Genomic DNA, 22,844 nt, shown 5'->3' with positions numbered 1-22,844 from the left:
TCGCCTATCAGTAGAATTGACCAAATAACCAAGACAATTTTCTTAAAATATGTTGGATCTATCCAATCTCTGCTCAAAATACTGAAGTGGTGCTAGGCAGGGTGGTGTATGCCTGTCACCTAGCAACTGATGAGGGAGGCAAGAGATTGCAAATTTGAGGCCAGTCCGGACAACTTAACAAGACCCAGTTTCAAAATAAAAAGCGCTGGGCATGTGGCTCCGTGGTACAGCAGTTGCCTGCATGTGTGAGGCCTTGGGCTCAATGTTATCCCATCCTTTTAGACCCTCTAAGATCTGTCTCCCCCGGTGATTGTACATGGTTATTAACTGTAGTCACCATCATGTACAGTAGATCTCTTGACCTTGAATTTATTCCTCCTATCAACTGAGATTTGTTGAACCCATATATCTTTTTCTTTAGACGCCAGGAAGGGCATCAGCTGCGAGGATGCTTTGAGAGGGACCACTCTCCGAGCAAAATCGCTTCCCGCCAAACCATCAACCAAACAGAATTCAGCACCAGGTGCCCCTGGACAGCTCTGGAAGCAGAACTCTTCCGGAACCATTCTTTAAAGATCCGAGTTTTCCACCGGAGTCACTTGGTGGGTGCGCCCGCAGCTCAGTAGGAGACTACTTTTCCGTGCCGGTCGAGAGGTGGAGTCGGGGAATGAGTGGCAGCCTCTTCAACCAATAGAGAGGGGCGTTTGGCCAGCCGTGCTCAGGAAGACCAATGGGTGTGAGCGTGGGTGGGGCGTGGGCCGCGGCGCGCTGAGCCTGGGACTAGCTGGGACGGCCGCGGCGGGGTCGGGACCGCGCAGCGGTTGGTGGTGGGCGGCGCATCCTGGCGGGCGAGAGGTCCGGCGCGGGTACGTGCGGGGTAGGTGGTGGGCCCAGGAAGGCGGGGGCAGGGCCGGGACCTGGTGCATTCTGCCCTCCGAGGCCTGGCACCCTCGTCCGGCTGCCCCGGGCAGACAACAGGCGCTCAGTAAGTGCTGAATGAATGTGTCCTCTGCGGCCCCAGGCCCAGCAGTCCCCAGTTGGAGAGCGTCCACTTCTCAGTCACACCCGGTAGGTATTTACTGGGCGCCTGCTGTGTGCCTCTGTGGTTCCCTATGCTGGGTGCCGCTGGGCTTGAGGGAGACAGACTCCCCTGGCCCGCGGAATTCACACCTTGGAGGGAGAGGCGACTTTAAAAGTCTTTTAAAGTTTCCCCAGTGCACAAAGTAGGAAAAAATAATGCCAGAAAAGGGTTGGGGAGGCAGCTGCGACCAGGGACATCAGCGCAGAGACTAGAAGGCCAGGATGAGGTGAGGGGAGAGCGTGAGAGGAGCTGGAGTCTGGTTTGGTGGACAGAGAGCCTACCTGCAGGAAAGGAAATGAGACTCCTCTAATAATGGTGACGTTTTTGGGTCCAGGGCAAAATCCACTCCACTTTGGCCCATCCAGTCCTGGAAAGAGGCCCACAGTGATTGCTGAGCATCTGTTCTGTGCCAGGCTTTGTGATAGGTACAGGGGAGATGGATCAGAGCAGGGGTCAGCCGGGGTAGGCCCTTCTGAGTGGTCCTGCGGCCGTGAACCAAAAGACGAGGACACATCTTGGAAAGTGAGGGGAGAGGGGTGCTCCAGGCAGAGAGGACAACCCGTGCAAGCCCGTGGAGCAACACCGAGGGAGCGTTCTGCCCCTGTGCAACCCAGTGTGGAAGCCACTAGGCTCCTGAGCACCTGACGTCCAGGAGCAGGATCTCACGTTGTGTCTAATTTTAATTAAGCAGACAGGTGACCAATGACTGCTGCATTGCATGGTGCCCTGCAGGAGAATTTTCTGTGGGAGGAATGATATGCATAAGCCCTGGGGTGGGTAAATGGCTTGGTGTGACTGGCCTGGTCACTGGAGCTAGGTAGATAACCCCAGGCTGACCTGGCTGCCCCTGGTGTTCACAGTTGCCAAGTGGAGTCATGAGCCTCCAGCTGCGTGGTCAGGCCTGGTAGCGCACCGTGGTGCTGGTATAATCTGGTCCCACAGTGACCACTGCAACCCCAGCCACCACCACGATGAAGCTGTTAGTGGCCAAAATCCTTTGCATGGTGGGCGTGTTCTTCTTCATGCTGCTGGGCTCCCTGCTCCCAGTGAAGGTCATCGAGACAGACTTTGAGAAGGCCCATCGCTCAAAAAAGATCCTTTCCCTCTGCAACACCTTCGGAGGCGGAGTCTTTCTGGCCACATGCTTCAATGCACTGCTGCCTGCTGTGCGGGAAAAGGTAATGCTCCCTGGGTGACAGTTGGAGCCCCTGGCACCTTAGGGCCAAAGGGCTCCGATGGTTTACCAACATTGATACCAAGTCCCGTGGGGGCCTTGATGCTGTAAGGATGACAGGAAGGAGAAAATTTGTTGCTATGTGACCTTGTATTGGTTGCTGCCCTTCTCTGTGCCTCACCTGGTAAACAAGGTGTTCGGATTAGACCTGTGCTGGGATTAGACCGATGAGCCCAATCGAGGTGAGTATCCAGACCATTCTGCTTGCTCCAGGCAGCATATGCTTTGTCCTGAACCAAGTGAGGCTGCTCTTCAACTCCTGCAATTGTCAGCTGTTGCTGCGTAACAAGTCACAACAAACTCAGTATCTTAAAACAACAGATGTTTGTTGTCCCGTGGTTCCTATGGGTCAGGAGCATGGGCACAGCTTCACTGGTCCCTCTACTTCAGGGTCATGTACGGTGGCAGTGGGGATGTGTCCTGGGCTCTGGTCCCGGCTCAGCACTTGGTCTGGGAATGAATCGATTGCAAGCTCCTGTGGTTGTAAGCTGGATTCAGCTCCTTGCTGGTTGTCAGACGTGGGACCTGCGTCTCTCGCTGCTGGTTGGCTGGAAGCGGCCCTCAGGCCCTTGCTCCATTTGCTTTGTCGGCAAGCTGAGCAGGTGCTAGATCCTGCCCACAGGGCTTGTTGTGGCTCAGCGACAGCATGACACCGTCTCCTCTGCTGGCGGGCGGTGAGGTCCAGCCCTCCACACCCAAGGGAGGGCCATATGACTCGGTCACTGGGGACAGTCTTAGGGTCTGTCCCCCATGACACCTAGCCTCATGGTCCTGCAGTGGCCTGCCCTTGAGCACTCCTCCAGGATCCCAGGGTTCAAGCCCCTCATGAGGCCACAGCTGAGTGGCCTGGCCACGCCTGCCAGTGACCCCAGGTGAGCCACTTTCTCCCCCTGGGCCAGTACAGGCACTGCCTGGTGGACGTCCAGGACATCAGTGTGAGGCAGTGTTCTCAGACAGCCCTGGACGCCAGCCCCGGCTGCACGTGCTTGCCTGGAAAGAGGGGGATGTGAATGAGAGGGGCCACCTCTTTTGGCAGGAGGGATTTTGTGACTGTAGCGAAGCCTGTGACTCAGTCGATATGAACATCACCAAAAGGCGAGTGACCTGGGTGGACCTGGCCTACCTGGGGGATCTCCCACCCCCTGCCAGCCTCAAGGACCGAGAGCCAGGTGTGAGCAGGGCACAGTGGCAAGGATCTGAAGGAGACCCCCAAGCTGAGAGCTGACCACTAGCAGCCGCTTGGACACAAGACCTCAGCATAGCTGCATGGAGGTGGGTTTGGCCACCACCTGCCAGCTGGGACGGCCCAGGCCCGTGGCAGCCTCTGGACTGAGCACAGACCCCACTTGCATGGTAGGACCCTGAGCAGGGGCCAGCCGGCCAGACAGAACTGCACGATGGTGCTGTGTGCCCTTGGCCAGGAGGCTGTCCTCCAGGGCACTAGGAATGAGCGTGGCCGTGTCCCCAAGAGCGAGACTCATCCCTGAGGCCTGCGCTCCATGTGCCACCTCTCACCCTGTGCTCCTCACACGCCCCGTGTTGCCTAGCCACCCACCTCAGGCCTGGACATCTGTGGTGGCCTGCGGTCCCCTCTGCCCCATCCTCCCGCAGCACGTATGGCCTCAGGGTCCTCCCTGGCCTCTGCTCTGTGCCTGCTCAGGGTCCTACCCCCTCAGCAAGTGGAGCCTCCCTCCCGGCACAGCCTCCCCACGCAGGGCCAGGCTGATGGCCCCCAGAGCTGGCCCCCGCGCTCCCTCACATCCTCTGGGTCAGTGCTCAGCCTCTGGGAATGGCCAGTGGTTCTTGTGAGACACAGTGTCCCCAGGCAAGGCATGCAAAGCCTCTGGTAGATGTTCAGTGAGCAAGTTAAGTGACTTCTCTATGGAAACCGCCTCTGCTGTAACCAGGGTTCTCTTCTGGGGCCACCTGTCTCCCAGGGATCCTGGGCCATGTCTGGGGGCACTGGTGGCTGTCACAGCTTGGGGTGCCCTGATCTGGAGTGGACAGTGCTGAGCACCCTGCAGGCCCGGGACAGCCTGCCACAGAGGGGTCCTGCCCTGAACGCTCCTGTTGTGATTGTGACATTCGGAACTGTCCCCAGGCCTCGTGGCCGCGTGTCTCCTGGGGCAGACGCCAGGCAGCCGAGAACCTGTGCGCAGCTGTGGTGAATTCAGCGTGTTGGGAGGAGAGGGCGCAGAGCCTCGGGCAGGGCTGGGACTCCCTCCACTCAGCCTCGTGCCTTGGCGAGGGGCTGTAACTGGTCCTGCCTGCTGGCTCCCAGCAGGTGTGCTGGTGTCCGCCACAGTGAGCTTTCCATGGACGCCTGGCCCTGGCAGACGGCCCGAGGCCTGGCATCCAGCCCCCGATGGGGTCCCTCTCATGGAGGCTTCTGTACCCCGGGGCCTGTGGCTCTGTGTGACCCATGTCAGGGCCCGACCTGGGAGGAGCATGGGGCTCGGGTGTGGTCAGATCTGACCCACGGGGGGGGGGGGGGCAGCAGGAAGGGCGTGGAGGAGCAGGTGTCCCGGGTCAGAGCTGGGGCAGCTCACCTTGCAGGCCCCACAGGGGCAGGGTCCCCAGCCAGGACCTCTGTTGCGTCCAGGGCATCGCCCAGGGGCCTCTGAGGGCATCTGGCTGGGGGACCAGGGCGTGTGGTGTGAGCCTGGAGGCCTGAGGCTGCAAGGGCGTCACGGGCACGTCCATGTGGTCCCTGCGGGGGTGTGGTCAGCAGGCAGGGTGTCCCTCAGTGAACTGTCATTGGGGATGCTGTCCCAGGCAGAGGGCTGGAGGGACCTCACTGGGGAACCAGGAGCAGGCCCAGAACTGGGGACCGTCATAGGTGACCAAGGCAGCGTCCAGGGTGCGTGCCAGGGAGACAGAAAAGTAGTCCTGCTGCGGGGCAGCTGGTGTGGTGGAGCCCTGGGAACCCAAAGGCTGAGGGGTCACCGTCCGTGACCAGGCTGAAGGAGCAGCAGCGTGCACGGCACGTGTCAGGCCCCGGGGCTGCGGGAGCTCGGCCTGCCCCGCAGTGAGGCCTGGGAGGAGCCGGCGCCCACGCTGCCAGCGGGCCAAGTCCCAGCGAACAGAACCCAACTCCAGGGCCGCTCCAGCCACAGCAACCAGGCCACATTCCCACTGGCCACCTGGGGCCCGTGGCTTCCACACTAGCCTCTGGGAGTCCTGCCAGGCACTGTGAGCTGAGGGTCCTTGGGGACGACTCAACCAGCGTGTCCTCCCGGGGGACGGCCTCCAGAAGTAGAGCCTCCCAACTGCCTGGCTGGGAAGCTGCCTCCACGCAGCGCCAGGAAGGAAAAACTGGTTGTAGCTGGGCACACAGTGGCCACACCTGTCATCCCACAACTCTGGAGGCCAAGGCAGAAGGCTCACAAGTTAAGAGTCCAGCCTCAGCAATGTAGTGAGACGCTGCATCAAAATAAAAGGACTGGAGGGCTGGGTGGTGGCTCTGTGGTGGCCTGCCTGCCCTGCTGTGCTGCAGGGGGCCTTCTGAGTGTCCCTCCTTGGGTGCCCGTCCCTGCCTCTTGGTGTGGTCTCGAGTCCATGGTCACTGGCAGCGCCCTCCCATAAGGACACGGGCCTGTGGGTCAGGTCCGCCTGATAGTCTCACGTTGCCTTTCTGAAGGCTCCGTCTGCAGACCCCCTGCACTTTGAGGCACTGGGGTGCATCGTTCAGGCCAGGACCCTTCCTCCAGAGGAGGCCATGTGGTGCCCTTCCTGCTGGACGTCTCTCTCTCAACCCCAGAGGTGCCCCAGAGTCAGCGTGTCCATGGCCCTGTTAGGGTTTGGGTGTGTGATCGGGCAGGCGGCTGGGTGGAGCCGGACCTCCGTGCGCCCCTGCGGGCTCTGCTGGGCTTGGCCCCCGCCCCTTGTGAATCTGGTGTGGATGGGGTGCCTCTGAGCTTCGCAAGCTGAACCGGCGTGACCCACCCCTCCGCGCCGCTGCCAGCCTGATCGCCCTTCCCGCCCTGCCTGTCCCCACTGCAGCTGCAGAAGGTGCTGAGCCTCGGGCACATCAGCACCGACTACCCACTGGCCGAGACCCTGGTGCTGCTGGGCTTCTTCCTGACCCTGCTCGTGGAGCAGCTGCTGCTGACCTTCCGCAAGGAGCAGCCGTCGTTCATCGACCTGGAGACCTTCAACGCCGGCTCTGACGCGGGCAGCGACTCAGAGTACGAGAGCCCCTTCCTGGGCGGTGCGCGCGGCCACGCCCACAGCGCCGGCCTGAGCGTGCGCGAGCTGCCACGCTCCGGGCCCTTGCGCCTGCTCAGCCTGGCCTTCGCCCTGGCCGCCCACTCCGTCTTTGAGGGCCTGGCCCTCGGCCTGCAGGAGGAGGGGGAGAAGGTGGTGAGCCTGTTCCTGGGAGTAGCAGTCCATGAGACGCTGGTGGCAGTGGCCCTGGGCATCAGCATGGCCAGGAGTGCCATGCCCCTGAGGGACGCGGCCAAGCTGGCAGTCGCCGTGAGCATCATGATCCCACTGGGCATCAGTATTGGCCTGGGCATCGAGAGCGCTCGTGGTGTGCCCAGCAGCGTGGCGTCGGTGCTGCTGCAGGGCCTGGCAGGTGGCACCTTCCTCTTCGTCACCTTCTTGGAGATCCTGGCCAGGGAGCTGGAAGACAGGAGTGACCGCCTGCTCAAGGTCCTCTTCCTGGTGCTGGGCTACGCTGTCCTGGCTGGGATGGTCTTCCTCAAGTGGTGAGTGTCCTCCTCTTTGCTGCCCGCGAGCCCTGGAGCCCGGGCTGGACATGGGCCGGACATGGGCCATGTGCCCTGCCCGCTTGCTGAGGAGGGAACACGGTGAGTCTGGGCCGAGGCCTTCACACGGGAGGCCTCCGTGAGCCGGCCCTGCACCCCTGCCTCGGAGCACTAATACTCTTTAAAACACTCTGAAGTATCTACCAAAGCTGTGTGGCCGTGTCAGCTGCGAGCACAGGACCCTACCTCGCAGGAGGTGGGGCCAGGGCGGGCAGGGGAGCTCAGGTCCCCTCCCACCACACCCCAGCCCCAGGGGTGAGTGCGGCAGCCCCTGGCTGCAGTGCTGGAGGCTGGGCTGTGTGCTCCCGCCCGTCCTTGCTGCGACCCTGCCCCCTGCCAGCACCCCGTGTCCCACACGTGTGCGGGTGCTGGCGTGTCCATTCCACAGCTGGGTGGTGGAGCTCCGTCCTTCCTGCCACGGGAGGCTGTGCCTCTTGGGGGACAGACAAGTCCCAGGCACCCACCGAGCATCGGCTCACTCTGAACACCCAGAGGTACCCCATCTTCCCTTGTTTCTGCCACGGTCCCCGGAATGGGGAGGCAGCTCTGCAGAGGGGGCACAGCCCTGGGCTGGAGTGCAGTGATTGCTGGAGACGTGGAAGAGGGCCAGGAGTCAGCGTGGCACACGCCGCGGTTTCCAGAGGAAGACAGGCAGGATGATCCTGGCCGCCCACCAGCATGGCGAAAGCCCTGGCCTGAGGGTGCGGGGCACAAGAGGGCACCAGCAGGGAGCCCCCGCCTCCCTAGCAACCTCTCTGCTGCCTGACCTGCCTCCCGGCCCAGCCAGTGCACCCTGGGCCCACAGGGGAGCCTCTTTGCTCCCAGGAGTCTGTTCCTCCTGACTTGAGGCCGTCTGCCCGCGGACCCCCGCAACCAGGCCCGTTCTCCCACAGGCTGCGCCTGTTTCCCTCTGATTTCCAGTCCTGGCGTCCCAGCTCTGGGTCTCAGCCACAGGCCGCTGGGACCTCTGGACACCCCCGAGGATCCCCTCTCCCTGCCACCCGGTGCCATCTGGGCTGGTTAACTCCCCAGCACGCGGGGCTCCCTCTGCCCAGCGACCCAGACTGGACAGGGTCTTCTGTTCCTCCTTACTCTGGCCAGGACCGATTTGTCCAAGGGGGGTGCCCCCGGAGGCTGGCCTGCACCCACTAGTGCACAGGACTCTGAGAAGCGGCCCCATGAGCAGCCCTGCGGCTGGAAGCCGGGCCAGGTGCCTGGAGCGCAGGCCCAGCCCAGGGCTCAGACCCGCCTACTGCTGGGAGGCCCACGCAGCCCTGCCGGCCTTCCCCGATAGCAGGGCCTCATCGGTGGGGGGACTCTGCCTCCTCCTGCTTCTCCCTACCTGGTCCCGTGAGTGACTGGCAGGCTCAGTCTTGGCCTTTGCCACTGGTGGGGGTCCTGGAGCGGGGAGGGGTGCAGAGTGCGTGTGACTGGGGATGTAGCCCAGGTGACAGCTGGGCTGGGATGGGAAGACTCAGGGTCCCCTGGCCCCACAGCCAGCAGGAACCCCCCATGGGAGCCGAGAGCAGGGGGTCTGCCCGGGGTCTCCAGGTCCATGCTGCCCTCCCCCTCACGAGAGCACCAAGTAGTATCTCCTTGCTGCCAAACGTCAGCTCTTAGGTGGGCCCTAGGGACACCAGCAAGCCTGCCCCTGTGCCACCTCTGTGCCTTGCTCCCTGTCAGGGCCTCCAAGACCATGCGGTCCCCAGAGGGCAGCCTCTCAGTGGAGAGACCCCAAGTGCCCGCTCAGCTGGCCATGTGCACCTCGGGCCCTGTCTGCCCCACAGTTGGGTGTCTCGGCACCAGGCAGAGCCCAGGGCTGTGGGCACCCCACGTCCCCGGGCATTGCTGCTCCTGCCACCCAAGGACCCCTACCCATACCCAGCCAGAAAGCTGACCCAGGCCCCACCAAGGACACTGGGTTCTCCGAGGTCGTGGGCACAGGACCCCTCTGTCCCCACCCCCCACAGACCTCCCTCAGGCACCCACCTGTCTCTGCAACCAGAGGAGCAGGGTCAGTCCTACACAGCCACCTCTGGGGACTCGGGGACAGGGCAGATGTGGCCTGAGGCAGCAGGTGGGCAAGGAAGCGGCGCGTCTCCCACGTGCTGCCTGCTGCCGGGTGGAGGAGCTCGCGGCTCCAGCCCGTAGCCCCCACTGTGCACCCGGATGTCACCGTCACCACCTGCGGCCGCAGACCAGCCATGGCTGAGACTCTGAGCACACGAGGTTGGCTGGAGTCGTGGGAAGTGGCTTCGTCCACCTCTGTGACCCTAACATCCCCGGAACACCAGGGCCTACGGGAGCTGGACGCCGCCTCCCAGGGACTCCTGCTGACCGGTTCCCAGGTGACGCTGCCCCCAGAACGCTGGACCACGTCTGGGGCTTTGTGGCTGCACACAGACCAGGCCGATGGAACAGTGGACGGAGCGAGCAGAGGCCTCCCCTTGGGAGCGGGAGGAGCTGGCACTCGGCGCTGAGGCGGCTGTAATAACAGCGTGTCGGCCTGTGTTGTCGTGTTTGTGTCTCTGCCGCTGAAGTTATTAGTGCGGGCGGGGCGGGGGCGGCTCCCGACGGCTGCAGCTCGGGCCAGGAAAGCCGGTGGCACCTTTGGACCTGCCCTTCCTCCTGCTGTCCCAGCTGCGGCCCCTGCCCTTGCCTGGGCCTGGAGTCTTGAGTGGCCTCTGGGACAAGGCCAGGAACCCCATTGTCCCCGAGGACCCAGGCTCTACCCCGCAATGCCTCCTGGCCCTCCCAGCCCCTCCTGTGCAGGTGGGGGCCCTTCAGGATGGCCACTGGAGGGTGTAGGGGCACGTCACCCTGCACCTCCATCCCTGCCCCTCCCAGGCTTCTGCAAGCTGCACCTGTAGCCCCTTGGGACAGGGACACAGCTGACCTCTGCCAAGGGCAAAGTGACCCGGTTGGGGAGAATCAGGCGCAGAGCCTGCTTCCCAAGGGCTGCCTGTGAAGCACAGCGGTGGCTGCTGGGGCCAGCTTCCTCCTAAAGAGATGTGACCAGGTTGGCCAGGGGCCCTCTCTGGAAGGACCTGCTGGACTTCATCCCAACTCCTTCAGACCCAGCTAGACTGGCCAGATGAGATGGGCCCCAGAACAGGGACCGTTGCCCTTGGCACTGGGGACCTCTGGGCCCAGCAGCACCCCTGGCTCTGGGCAGTGCCTGAGAGTTTGCATGTCCACCAGTTCCCAGGAGGCACCAGCGCAGCTGAGGCAGAGGGACTTGTCCCCCTACTCTAGGTCCTCCACTGTGGCATCCTGGCACGGCAGGGTGCTGAGCAGCGCCCCTGCCACCACCCACTCCACACAGGAACTCCTCAGACGTGGCCTGGAGTCCCTGGGAGGACAGGATGGACCTGGTGAGACCCAGCCCCAGGTCCAAGGCACTCATGTTCTGGGGTGCGGTGACAACACAGTGCCGAGTCATGTAGCAATGGGTGCCCTGAGAAGAGAAGGCAAAGGGGCATTTCACTCAGTGGCCAGATGATGCCTGAGAGGCACCAGGGGAAGCAACTGTACAGAGCTTGGGAAGAGTGGTCAGTACAAAGGCCCTGGGGCCTCACTGCAGGTCTCAGCTTTTTGTTATGGTGACCGGAGTGGCCTGGGTACTCTGCAAAGAGACAAGGGCTCCTGAGCTTATCCTGCCAGAGGTGGAGGCTTCAGCAGCTCCACTCCTGCAAAGTGGTGATGGCAGCCCACTTTGTCACGGAGAAGGTCCAGGCTGCCCTCAGGGGCTTGGAGATGCCAGCCTATTAGTTTTGGAAGACAAGGTGCATTTTGGCAAACGATCTCCTTATTTTAAAATATTGATGCCAAACTTAACAACATCAACAAAAGACTCTGTGGGGCCAGACTTGCCTGACCCCCGTCCTGAGGCCATTGCTGGCAGCTGCTGCTCGCTCACACGTGGTATTGTCCTAGGGGAGAATGGAGAGCGAGAGCCAGCTGCTGTCCTGCCCCTGACCAGCCTGGGGATACCCCGGCCTGGTGTGGCCCTGGCCAGGGCCCTGGGGTAAAGTGGGTCCCTGGGACTACAAGGCCAGGTGAGGAGCTGGGACTTTGCCCCTGGCACTTGGGTGGGAGGAAGATGTGTAAGACGAGACCCCAGACAGCCGGGAACTGGAAGGAGGGGCATGAGGAACAGCCACCCAATCCCAGCAGCCTGTGTTGTTCAGGTCCTCTTGGAACCAGATTCTAGTCTGGGCCCTGCCTCTTCCTGGCTGAGCCACCTCGAGCTAGTTGCCCCCCTTTGCTGAGTCCTGGGAACTGGACACACTGGGAAGGGTTAGCATGGACATGTGAGGACCTGGGCTGGTCAGAGCTGGGGATGGAGCCTCTCCCTGCCCAGGAGCAGTTGGCAGTTGGTGCCCAGGGACTCTCCAAAGGGGAGTGTGTGGAAGGGGTGCTGGGCAGGGCAGGAACCCTGGGCTGCACCTTGGCTTGCTCTGCCTCCCAGGGTCTGCCCTCTCCAGAAGCAGGAGTTGGCAGTACCCATCTCCCTGGCCAGCCACGGGGGAGACAGGACTGCCACCCTTGTGTGAGTGTGCCCACGCCCCAGGGAGAGCAAGGAGGGAGCTGAGGTCCCTGGCTCACCAGGCTCAGAGCCTGGCCGGGGATCTATAAATAGCAGGCAGAGCGTGGAGGCTGCGGTGCGCACTCTCCTACGCATGAGTCAGCCTGCCCTGGCCTGGGCTAGCGCCCGGAGAGCCAGAGAGCTGGCCAGACCCCGCCCAGGGCCCTCCAGCCACTCCGGAGATGAGGCAGAGACCAGCAGCTGTCAAAGCAGGAGGGAGCAGGGTTGCACCCTAGCTGTTGCCAGCAGGCCTGAGGGGAAACTGAGGCCTGGGGACACTGTCACCCCGGCCAGAGCCTGCTGTCTGCCTGTAGCTGGGCAAGGTTGACAGCACCCTGAGATGAAGGCCAGCCACCCTCCGAGGTACCCTGCAGGGCCGGCACAGGGCAGGAAGGTGTCACAAGAGGAGCACCTGGTTGCTCCTGAAGGAACCCTAACCCCAGACCAGGAAGCTGCGCCTTGACCCAGGAGGCAGAGGAGCCAGCGAGGCCCGGGTCCAGCTGAGCAGCTGGAGGGCAGGACTGAGTCAGGGAGGCCCCAAGCCCTCGTGCTCAACCCCTGCCTGGCAGGAGAGGAGAGGGTGGTCTTGGACACAGCAAGGGCCCTCCTCAGTCAGAGCCTGGAAGTGGCAGGTCAGTGGCCACCAGGGAGCTGGGGACCTGAGGGGGCCTGGCACCCACCACCAGCTCACACCTTCCAGACCAGCCTCCAAAGCCCCTCCTCTAGGCCCCAAGTGTTGGCCTCTCGGTGAGGGGCACCTTCCTCCAGCATGCTGGGCCTGGGGCTGTGGCACATCCGCCCCCAGGGACCCTCCAGTGTGCTCCCAGGACCCCAATGTCCAGTCTCCTCCAAGATCTGCCAGGTGGGGTCAAGAGGAGCGGCCAGCCTCCTGGCCTTCAGGGGGAGAAGTGTCTGCGCTGTGGCTTCACTGCGGACAGGGCCCCATCGGGCACGTGCGCTGCACCAGGGTTTATTCCCAGACATCTGGGGGGAAGGCGACACCTCCTAGCAGAAACCTGCAAGCCCTGCGGCCCAGCCCGCACCGCCACAGGACCCCGCGCCAGGGCAGAGGCTGCTGGGCAGCGCTTGCTTCTCGCCCAGGCCCGCACGGGGAGGGGCCTGCAGGTGCAGCCGCGGCCCCGGCCTTCTCCACCGGCTTCTCGGTTGATGCGTTCCTTCCGCCGAGCCGCCCCTTCCAGCGCGGGGGTGAGCGCCACCAGGCCCTGCCAGCCCTACCCGCGGTTCCGCCGGGGCCCCTTCCCTCTGCCGGCTCCCGGCTCCGCGCGGACCCTGGGCGCGCGGGCTCCCACTCGAGCTGGGGGAGCCGGACCCTCGCGGCGCCCCGGCGGCTCCCGCCCGCGTGCCTGGGGTGCGGGGGTCCGGCGGGTGCGGCCGGCGGTGACCTTGGCGCGGGCGGGCTCGGGTCCCGGCGGGGCGGGCGGGGCGGGCGGGGCGGAGCGGAGCGCGGCCGGGCGGGCGGGGACAGCGCGGGCGCGACTGCGGCGGCGGCGGCGGCTCCGGCGGCGGGCGGCGGGCGGGGGGCGGCGCGGACACCAGCCGAGCAGCAGCGGCCGCGGCGCCGCAGGGACCAGCGGCCCAGGTAGGCGGCGGGGCGCGGCGGGCGGGGGTCCCGGCGGGCGCGGCGCTCGGCTCCCGCGCCCCTGCTTTGTCCCGGCCCCACCCTCGCGGGCTCGGCCGGACGCACCGCGGCGGTCCTGGGCCCTGCAGCCCGCGCCCCGCGGACGGCCCCGCGCGCCCACCGCCCTCCGCGCCCTCTGGGGACCTTCGCCCCCGGTGCCCTCGGCCAGGGCTCCCTCCGAGCGGTCTTCGGGCCGTGGGCCCCGCGTCCCACGTTCGCGCGCCCGGCCCCCACCTCTGGCCAGCAAAGCCCCTCGCTGAGGACCGTCTTCCACCCAGGTCCTCCTTGAGTTGAGGAAGCCCCTGCACCGACCCCCATTGTGCGTCCCTTTCCTCCGAGCCAGACAGTGGTTCTTTCTCAGTCAAACCTCTCCCTGGTCAGGCGCCCCTAGGTCACCCGGGTGCGCACCCCTAGGAGCCTCCCCAGGCCAGGGCTCAGTCCGCTTTCTTGCAGGACAGTTCCTTCAACGTCCAGGGCCCGCCTGGGCTCCACCACCACCCAGGGCTGGGGCAGGTTCCCCTGGCCTGGGCATCTCAGGGTGGGCTGCCTTGCACAGACCAGGTCTGCAGGGCAGTGCAGCCAAGCAGGGTGGGCTTCAAGTCCTGTGCTGCTTTGCCTCCTTGCTCTGTGACCTTGAGCCAGTCCCTCCCCCCACCAAGCTCCATGCCTACGACCCACTCTGCAAAGGAGGTAGGGATGGGATTCAAACTGCACTAGAAGGGCGGCTAGCATGGACTCAGGCATCATTGGCTGTAAGGGTGTCCTGGTCGGGGATCCCAGACCCCAACAGGGACCCTCTGAGACACCACTGCTGACGTGGCACCTGAAGCAAGACCGGGGCTGCATCTGGGCTGCAGACCCCCCACCATCACCCACTCCGGCTCCCAGGCCCTGGCAGCAGCATCGGGCAGTCCATCAGTGTGCCAGCTTCCTGTGCCCAGCCATGAGGGGGCCACGTCTGCAGAGCTGTCCTGCACCCAGGCCATCGGCCCACTTCCTCCTAGTGCCGAGATTCCCTGTCGTGGAACTGCACACCTGCCGGTCAGTTACAGCCAGTCCTCTACAACTCCCAGAGGTTTGCTGGACACGGAGCTGGGCTACGTGTTGGCTGTCACTTTATCATTGTTTTGTTTCGTTTTTCCTGACAAATCTGGTATCATGCTCCAGACCTACTGGTATGGCTGAGTGCACCCCCCCGAGCCCTGGGATTGCAGTAATAACCGTGCGTCCATCTGTATGGGGTCTGCCCTGAGCCGGCACCTGCCTCAGCGTCCCCGTGGGAAGGCAGGCCACTGCTTACATTTCACAGATGAGAAAACCGAGGCCCAGGAACATGGATTGCTTGTCCTAGTTCACACCCTCAGATCTCGCCCGACTCTGGGGCAACCCTCAAGCCCTCCCACATAGACACACACACCCAAAGAGAAGAACTTTTCCAAAGTACACAGGAGGTAGAGGCCAGGCAGGTGTGATCCATGGCTGCTTCCCACTGTGGACCCCCTGCTGAGGGACGCTCAGGGCAGCTGGGAAGGAAGAGGGGCAGGGGTTTCCCCTGCTTTGCATGGATGAGGACATTGATTCTGGAGTCAGGCCTCCTACCCTCCTGTCCCCTGCCCAGGTTCTTCCCCCACCTCCAGCACTCCAATGGTGCTGTGCTGTGTGACCTCCAGAGAGCACTGGCCTCTCTGTGCATGGGAGAGGGGAGAGATGGTAAAAGGACCCCCGCCCAAGGGAGCTGCACTTCTAAGGACACATCAGACCTGGTTAGCGCCTGCCAGATCACCATGGGGATGCAGTTTAGGAATCAGGGAGGGGTTTTTGGGGAGGGTGTGCTTTGCTTTGCTTTGCAGTACTGGGGATTAAACCCAGGGTGCTGTACCACTGAGCTACATCCCCAGCCCTTTTACATTTTTTATTTTGAGACAGGGCCTCACTAGGTCACCCAGGCTGGCCTTAAACTTGTGCTGCTCCTGCCCTGGCTTCCCAGCTTGCTGGGAGGACAGGTGTGGCCGCCATGCTCGGCTCGGGGAGTTTCCTGTTCAGTTTTACTCTAGCATTGCTAGCCCTACCTCACTGTGAGTCCCTGCTGCGCAGGGGTAGGGGCTGCTTTAGGGAATCGCATCTGATATGTAGGCGTGGTCTTGGACCCTGTGTGTCAGGTGGCATTCGCGGTGGGGAGGCGTTCCCAGGGCCAACTGATTCATCATTTCTGGAATCTTCATTTTAAACCAAACTTGGCTCCCTGAGGTTGAGGATGCTCTGGTCTCATAGCAGGGAGCTATGATGGTTGGAGACGCCGCGTTTTGCCCTCTGGGTTCAGAGCACGAGGACACTGAGGGACAGCCGGCAGCAGAGGGGCCAGTTCAGCTGGCTCCCAGGAGCTCATGGCCCTGCTGGGAAGAGGGGAAGAGTAGGCAGAGAGGGAGCCGGGCAGAGGCAGAGGCAGAGGCAGGCGGCCTGCATCCCGGCATCTCCCTCGCCTCTGCCAGCTCAGAGTCCCCGTGGGGAGGCTTAGGCCCCAGGTTTTGTTAGGGGAAGCAAGCAAAGGGCTGGCAGCCAGCCCCACGTGGGCTGGGGCTGCAGGGTCAAGTGCCCCTTCCTCAGAGAAGCCTCCCGCCTGTCCCCAGTGCCGGAAGCTGGCCCTCTGGGCCAGGCGCCTTCTGCATCTGACTGTCCTCTCCACGCAGGGTTGGTCTGGGATTCTAGCAGCCGCCCCGTCCCCCACGTGGTGCGGGGAAGATGCCCGAGCAAAGCAACGACTACCGTGTGGTGGTGTTCGGCGCGGGCGGCGTGGGCAAGAGCTCGCTGGTGCTGCGCTTCGTGAAGGGCACGTTCCGTGACACGTACATCCCCACCATCGAGGACACCTACCGGCAGGTGATCAGCTGTGACAAGAGCGTCTGCACGCTGCAGATCACGGACACCACCGGCAGCCATCAGTTCCCGGCCATGCAGCGCCTGTCCATCTCCAAGGGCCACGCCTTCATCCTGGTGTTCTCCGTCACCAGCAAGCAGTCGCTGGAGGAGCTGGGGCCCATCTACCAGCTCATCGTGCAGATCAAGGGCAGCGTGGAGGACATCCCCGTCATGCTGGTGGGGAACAAGTGTGACGAGACGCAGCGGGAGGTGGACACGCGCGAGGCCCAGGCCCTGGCCCAGCAGTGGAAGTGCGCCTTCATGGAGACGTCGGCCAAGATGAACTACAACGTCAAGGAGCTCTTCCAAGAGCTGCTGACGCTGGAGACGCGCCGCAGCATGAGCCTGAATGTCGACGGCAAGCGCTCCAGCAAGCAGAAGAGGACAGACCGCATCAAGGGGAAGTGCACCCTCATGTGAGCCGGTGCCCGCCAGCCCCACCGCCGCCGCCCGCTCCCCTCCTCCCCTCCTCCCCTCCTGCTCCTCCTGCTCCTCTTCCTCCTGATCCTCCCCCTCCTCCTCTCCCTCCTCCTGTTCCCCTCTCCCCTCCTCCTCTCCTCCTCCCCTCCTCCCCTCCTGCTCCTCTTCCTCCTGATCCTCCCCCTCCTCCTCTCCCTCCTCCTGTTCCCCTCTCCCCTCCTCCTCTCCTCCTCCCCTCCTCCCCTCCTGCTCCTCCTGCTCCTCTTCCTCCTGATCCTCCCCCTCCTCCTCTCCCTCCTCCTGTTCCCCTCTCCCCTCCTCCTCTCCTCCTCCCCTCCTCTCTCTCCTGCTCCTCCTCCTCCTCTCCTCCTCCTCCTGATCCTTCTGCTCCTCCTCTTCCCCTCCCCCTCCTCCTCCCCTCTGCTCCCTCCTCCTCCTCCTCCACTTCTCCTCCCTAGTCCCACATCTCAGCTGGGGAAGCGAGGCTGCCCAGCCAGCTGGTGGCAGTGCTGGGACTCCAAGCCAGCCCCCTCACATTGCTCTGCTCTCCTTCCCCACCTGCCCTCCTACCCTGTCTGTGCCCCCACCGCCAAGCCGGAAGCGGCCCCTTCACCCCGCAGATGGGGAAGCAGGGAGCCAGCAAGAGGAGCTGCATGTCCCAGCTGGGACCAGAGAGGCCACCTCCCCTCCACCTCAGCCGAGGACCCCATCTCTGTGCCCCACCTTGGGTGCCCCCAGCCAGACCTGCGCCCCTCCCCCTTGATCACTGTGACCTTCTGGGGGAGGGGCGTCCAGGTGCACACGGACCTCAGAGTGTTTTCTTTTTTCTCCCCTTGGTCTCTGACATACACCCAACTCACCCCAACCCTCGTGACCTCTGACCTGTGCCCCCTCACTGGGCCCTGGGAATACCCGTCTTGTCCCTGTCCACTCATCAGGGTGGAGGGGCCCATGGAATGGGCCTCAGGCCACCAGGCAATAACCATGGGGCCTGTAGTGGCACCCCTGCCAACCCCAGTGGTCCCCGGGGACCAGCAGACAGCCACAGCACAACCCCGGGACTGTCCAGCCAGGACTGCCCCTCGCGGTGCCCGGAGCGTGAAGGGTTCCCTGGACACCATGTCCGGGTTCCACCCTCCCTTCAAGGCAGAGACGCTGGTGCGTGGTGCTGGGGCCCGGGGGCCTGGCCGGGGGAGGGCCATGGCACTCAGCACCCGCAGGACTTGAGGGGGCTCCAGGAGGAATGCTGCCCTGTCCCCTCTGCGCTGTGCCCAGAGACGGGGCCCAGGAAGCGTTGCCCAGGTCGGGTGTATCTGCAGCCTCAAGGTTTGGGAGGTCTCTGTGGGAGTCTGGGTGACTCCACTCGTGACCCCTGGGGCTGTGCCCTGCTTGGAGGAGACTGCGACAGGGCGCGGGGTGGGCCGCACCCGTGTGCCTGCTGCCGTCGGGATGGCGCGTTTGCAGCCTGTGTGCAGTGAAGGCAGAGGGCATATGTGGGGTGGACGGCACGTGGGCAGGGCTGCCTGTGTGTGTCTGTGTGAGTCTCGCTACCTGTGTGAGCAGCTGTGTTTCGGGAGCGGGTGAAGTCATCTATTTGTACACCTGTTTGTTCTGTCCGAGGGTCACTGTGTCCATTCTAGTCTGTGGCAAGTTGTATCAGTCAGCTAGTGCTGCATAACAAATCAATACCAAGGCAGCAGCCTGCAGCCCCCCACGGTTATGGCCTCACAGGACCTGTGGGTCAGGAGCCTGGGCGGGTGAGCCAGATTCTCCACTCAGGCTCTGGCGAGGCTGCGGTCCTCGTGTTGGCTGGGCTGGGGGTCTGAAGGCCCCGGAGGGGAGATGTGCTTCCAGTCTCACATGGGCTTCTCAGCATTCTGTGCTGAGGGGACTTGAAATGTGGCAGCTATGCATGCGAGGGAGAGAGTGCATCCCCAAGGCGGCCGCGCTGCTGGTTGGGGTGGGAAGCTGCGCATGCCTGCGGGAGAGGAAGGGCTTGCCCTGCAGTCCCCGGGTGGGGCGCCAACGCAGGCAAGGCCTCTCCGCCGCTGACCGGCGTTCAGCGTGATGCCTTCCTGTGCCCTGGTGCGCTTGCAGAGGCATGAGTGTGTGCCTGGGCGTGGGAGGCTGCGGGTGCGGCAGGGCTCCCGCACGTGGTGTTGTCTGCGCACAGCTGAGCTCTGCCCCTCCGTTGGTCCAGGGCCCCCAGCAGCTGGTGTCGCCCCTCCTCTGCCCCGGAGCGGCCCCTGGCTGGACAGGGGTCTCAGCCCTTTCTCAGGGACATCCCTGATAGCACAATCTCCCTGGGGCCCGCCTGTCCCCAGGCCTCTCCACCCTGGCCCTGCCTCCTGGGGAGAGGGCCTCCGCAATAGGAGGGGCGGAGCCTGCCCCACTGCCGCCCTGCCCGGGCCTCCCTGGTGCTGGAGACCTGCCAGGCCATGCTCGCTGTGACCCCGCCCCGCCCGCATGTGGGAGCCCCGCCCCGCCCCGCCCCGCCCCGCCGCGGGGTCTGTGTGGCATTCGCTCATGTAGACATAGTCTTCCTGCAATAAAGAAGTGGACCCCATGTTCCCGGGCTCCGCGCCTTCTTCCAGCTGGGACAGGGCTGGGAATGGCGGGGAGGCGAGGGCGGGCGCGGTGTGAGGAGCTGACAGGTGCGGGAGTGGAGGAGGCCTGTGGGCGGGCGGCCGTGGAGGAGCTGCGCAGCGGGAGCCTGCGGGGCTTCCAGTGGACGCTGCTCCACGCCGGCCTCGGCGGCCTCTCCCTAGGCCTCGGGTTCCCATTCGCTGCAGCAGTAGCCTGGGGGCCCCTGGACTTTCTGCGTCCTCGATGATTTCCCTGCAGGGCACAGTGGTGCAGAGGGGCCGGTTCATGGTGGCTCGGAGGGCACCGGGCAGGAACCCTTCGGGCCCCACCGCTCTGAGATATGTCTTCTCAGCTTCCCATCTGTCACCCAGCCCTCAGGCCCGCGCCTAGGCCAGGTGAGGGTCTTGTTCAGGAGCAGAGTGGGGTAGAGCTGTGCTCCTCCCTCTGTTCATCCAGCAGGTGCCCCTGATCCTGCCCTGGACACAAACCCCAGGGTCCTGCCCCCTCAGAGCTCACACCTACCCAGGGAGCGGCCCCCACAAAGAACTGGGTGAGGTCATTTAGGATGCGTGCTACATAGGGCAAAGATAAACCACACTGCAAAATTGACTTAGATCTGAGTGAGCAGCTGGCCAGACCCACGAGGTGACATTTGAGCTGACCCAGGAAGGCAGGGTGGTCTGGCTCAGCAGGTCTGGGTTGGAGCATCAGGAACGGGAACAGCACATGCAAAGGCCCTGGGACAGGAACCTCTGAGGCCACAGTGACTGGAGAAGAGGAAGGAGAGGGGGGTGGTTGCCAGGGAAGCCAGAGGTCATCAGGGTCAGGCAGGGTTGTGGACTGAGCTAGGGTTTCCTGCAGAGGACACTGGCCATCATGGAACTCTTGGCCTGTCCCTCAGGGGCGCCACAAGGGCTGTGTGCTTGCTGCAGTCAGCCGAGGAGGGTGGGGAATCACTAAGACCCTATTCTTTAATCTTTACTGTTTGGTGCTGGGGGTGGAACCCGGGGCCTGGCGCTTACTGAGCGCCCGCTCTACCACTGAGCCACAACCCCCAGCCCAAGGGTCCCATCTGTACCCCATCTGTATGGTTCTGTGGCTGGAGTCCAGCTTGCTGGGTCCCTGGAGGCAGGGCAGGTGAGGTGAGGGACTACCTGCAGCATCAGTGCTGGGCACCCCGGCTGCAAGCAGGGCAGGGAAGGAGCATTTGTGGGAGTACCCAGGGCCAGTGGGCAGCATGGCACCCAGCCCATCGCCCCTGCTTGTCCTGAGCACATCCCGCCCTCCTGGGCCACGCATCTGGTACATTCTCAAAGGCCAGCAAGAGTCAGCTGGCCAGGCTTAGGTGAGTTGGCAAAGCCCTTGTTTTGAGCACAAAGTTTAGGGGGTCCCAGTCCACCAACCCTCTGTCATCAAGATAGATGGGTGTCTTATATACTCAATATAATTATGCATCAAATATAAATTTGTTGGTAGTATGTAATTAATGTGCACTAGTGTAATTTGGGGGGGGGTATGGAGGGTTGAACCTAGGGCACTCAACCACTGAGCCACATCCCCAGCCCTTTGTATTTTATTTAAAGACAGTGTCTCACTGAGTTACTTAGGGCCCTGCTAAGTTGCTGAGGCTGACTTTGAACTCGGGATCCTCCTGCCTCAGCCTCCCGAGCCGCTGGGATGACAGGCCTGGGCCACGGTGCATGGCACAACTTTTTAACCTTGTAATTTAAGGGAAGGTTCAAAGAAACACACAGGAAGATTCCCTCTCCCCAATGCTTCCTGCGGATGTGGTGGTCTCTAGCCCAGGACCCTGCGGTGTCCCTGGCTCCTTCAAGTGTGCACAGCGCTCTGCAGCCTCCCGGCACACACAGCTTCCAAAGTCGGTGGGCAGTACCACACCCCAAGCCACGCCCATGAATGCAGTGTTTTAATAAAAATTAATATTTAAAAATTGATGTGAATGCAAAAACCTGATTCAATAAAATATCAACATTTTAAATAAAGACAGGATCCAATACTACCACGTGAGCCTCAGGCAAGAGAAAAAAATGGATGTGATCTCTATTCACCTCTACATTACGTACATACGAAGAGCTATGCGTGTCTTCATGCATCTTTACATGTCTTTATGAATACATATCTTTATGCATTTTTAATAGCTTTTTTTCCAGAAGCAGGTTTTGAGAATATGACTGATGAATTTGCTTCCATTACAGCAGGAAAGTATAATTAAAATACATTGGGCATAAATAAAATATTTAAACTCAAGGACATTGCGAGTTTTTAACACAACTTCTTTTCAGTTCAGTATTTTTCAACTACTTTAAGGTCTGGAAAGAATTAACCATTAACATTCTGAAAGGAAGTCTGGAAGGTTTAAAAAAAAAAAATAACCCTGAAACTACCATATGACCCAGCAATCGCGCTGCCTGGACAGTCGTCCCAGAGAAACGACATAAGTCATATGTATTTTGGGCAGTTTTACTTGGAAAAGCCCAAATCTGGAAGGCCTACAGCAGGTGCTCAGAGGGTGGGGTTAAACCAACGGGTCCCTCCACCACGCGACACCGCGCAATCAATCAAGAGCTGCAAGCCCGGCTGCCGCTCGGTGGTAGAGCGCATGCGCCAGGTCCTGGGTTCAATCCCCAGCGCCGAAAAAACACCAAAAAGCAAAAATGAAATGTCGATACAAGCGACAACCTAGAGGAATCTCCCAATAACCACACCAAGGGAAAAGAGGGCCAATGCCGAAAGGTCACGTCTTGCGTGATTCCACCTGGAAATGGCAACATTCAAGAAACGGCACAAATCTCAGGGCCCGGGACGGGGGCGGCAGGCGGCCCGGCCTGCGGGGCGGGAGGAGGGCGCGGCCGGCGGCGGCCGCGGGACCCGGCGCCGCTGGCCAGCCGAGTGCCCTGCGCCGCGGTCTGCGGGAGGCCGCGGGGGGACACCGAGGGTTCGAGCTGTCTTTGTAGAGTCGCACGTGACTCCTCGAGCAGAAAGACCGCAGTGATCTCAAGCTAAAGAGATTCTGGTTTTTAGAACAGGGAAGTGGACGGGCAGACGTGCAAGAAAATCCGCGAGTGGGGCACGGCCGCTCCGCTCTGTCACCATTTCGAGATCGCTCGGCGGGCGGAGCTGCCCAGCGGTCTGGGGCCTCCATGCACCGAGCGCCCCTCCTCTGACCAGCCCGGGGCCGGGGCCTGCGGGGCGACCTCGCAGCCGCAGGGCGAGGCCCGCGTGCGCACACCTGCGCCGGCGCTCGCGTGGCAGCCGGGCCGTTTTGCCCCGGGACTGGCCCCTTCCTGGGTCCTACGCCAGTTTCCCTCCTCCGTGCGCCCAGGCACCAGGAATCAGTGGAGCTTCCACCGGGGACCAAGCACATGCCGGCCAGGGGACGCGGAGGCAGAGCGGCCTCCGGTGAGGTTGTCCGCACGTGCCTGGGCGCCGGCTGCCGGGCACGCGGCGGGGCTCCGGAGGCGCGTCTCGGGAGGAGGGCACGTGCGGAAAGGCTGGCAGGCGCTTGCCAGGGACGGAAGCAGGGGAAGGTGCCAGAAGCTACTCATGCGCCGCCGTGCTACTGCAGTGCCACGGGTAGTGCGGCCAGG

The 22,844-nt window shown here is 62.8% G+C and overlaps 2 protein-coding genes across 7 annotated transcripts; both read left to right on the top strand.

Annotated features, from left to right (window-relative positions):
- Positions 1-753: 753 nt before the first annotated feature.
- On the top strand, positions 754-7,308 carry SLC39A3 (solute carrier family 39 member 3). 3 transcript variants are annotated; one of them, XM_079116181.1, is made up of 4 exons: positions 801-866; positions 1,022-1,068; positions 1,942-2,259; positions 6,318-7,308. In XM_079116181.1, the coding sequence occupies exons 3-4, from the start codon at positions 2,053-2,055 to the stop codon at positions 7,029-7,031; spliced, it is 921 nt and encodes a 306-aa protein (XP_078972307.1). In that variant the 5' UTR covers positions 801-866; positions 1,022-1,068; positions 1,942-2,052; the 3' UTR covers positions 7,032-7,308. The 3 variants fall into 3 exon arrangements, with proteins under 3 accessions (XP_078972305.1, XP_078972307.1, XP_078972306.1); XM_079116179.1 differs by lacking the exon at positions 1,022-1,068 and having other exon boundaries at positions 754-866; XM_079116180.1 differs by lacking the exon at positions 801-866 and having other exon boundaries at positions 883-1,068.
- A 203-nt stretch (positions 7,309-7,511) lies between these two features.
- Positions 7,512-16,727, top strand: DIRAS1 (DIRAS family GTPase 1). 4 transcript variants are annotated; one of them, XM_079116184.1, is made up of 2 exons: positions 7,512-10,461; positions 16,002-16,727. In XM_079116184.1, exon 2 carries the CDS (start codon positions 16,054-16,056, stop codon positions 16,648-16,650), a length of 597 nt encoding a protein of 198 aa, XP_078972310.1. In that variant the 5' UTR covers positions 7,512-10,461; positions 16,002-16,053; the 3' UTR covers positions 16,651-16,727. The 4 variants fall into 4 exon arrangements, with proteins under 4 accessions (XP_078972310.1, XP_078972311.1, XP_078972309.1 ...); XM_079116185.1 differs by lacking the exon at positions 7,512-10,461 and adding an exon at positions 12,159-12,307; XM_079116183.1 differs by lacking the exon at positions 7,512-10,461 and adding an exon at positions 12,349-12,881.
- Positions 16,728-22,844: the final 6,117 nt, after the last annotated feature.

The sequence above is a fragment of the Sciurus vulgaris genome, assembly GCF_902686455.1.
Source record: "Sciurus vulgaris genome assembly, chromosome: 16".
NCBI lineage: Eukaryota > Metazoa > Chordata > Mammalia > Rodentia > Sciuridae > Sciurus > Sciurus vulgaris.
The sequence above is the reverse complement of the archived record's forward strand: the minus strand, read 5'-3'. Positions and strand labels throughout refer to the sequence as shown.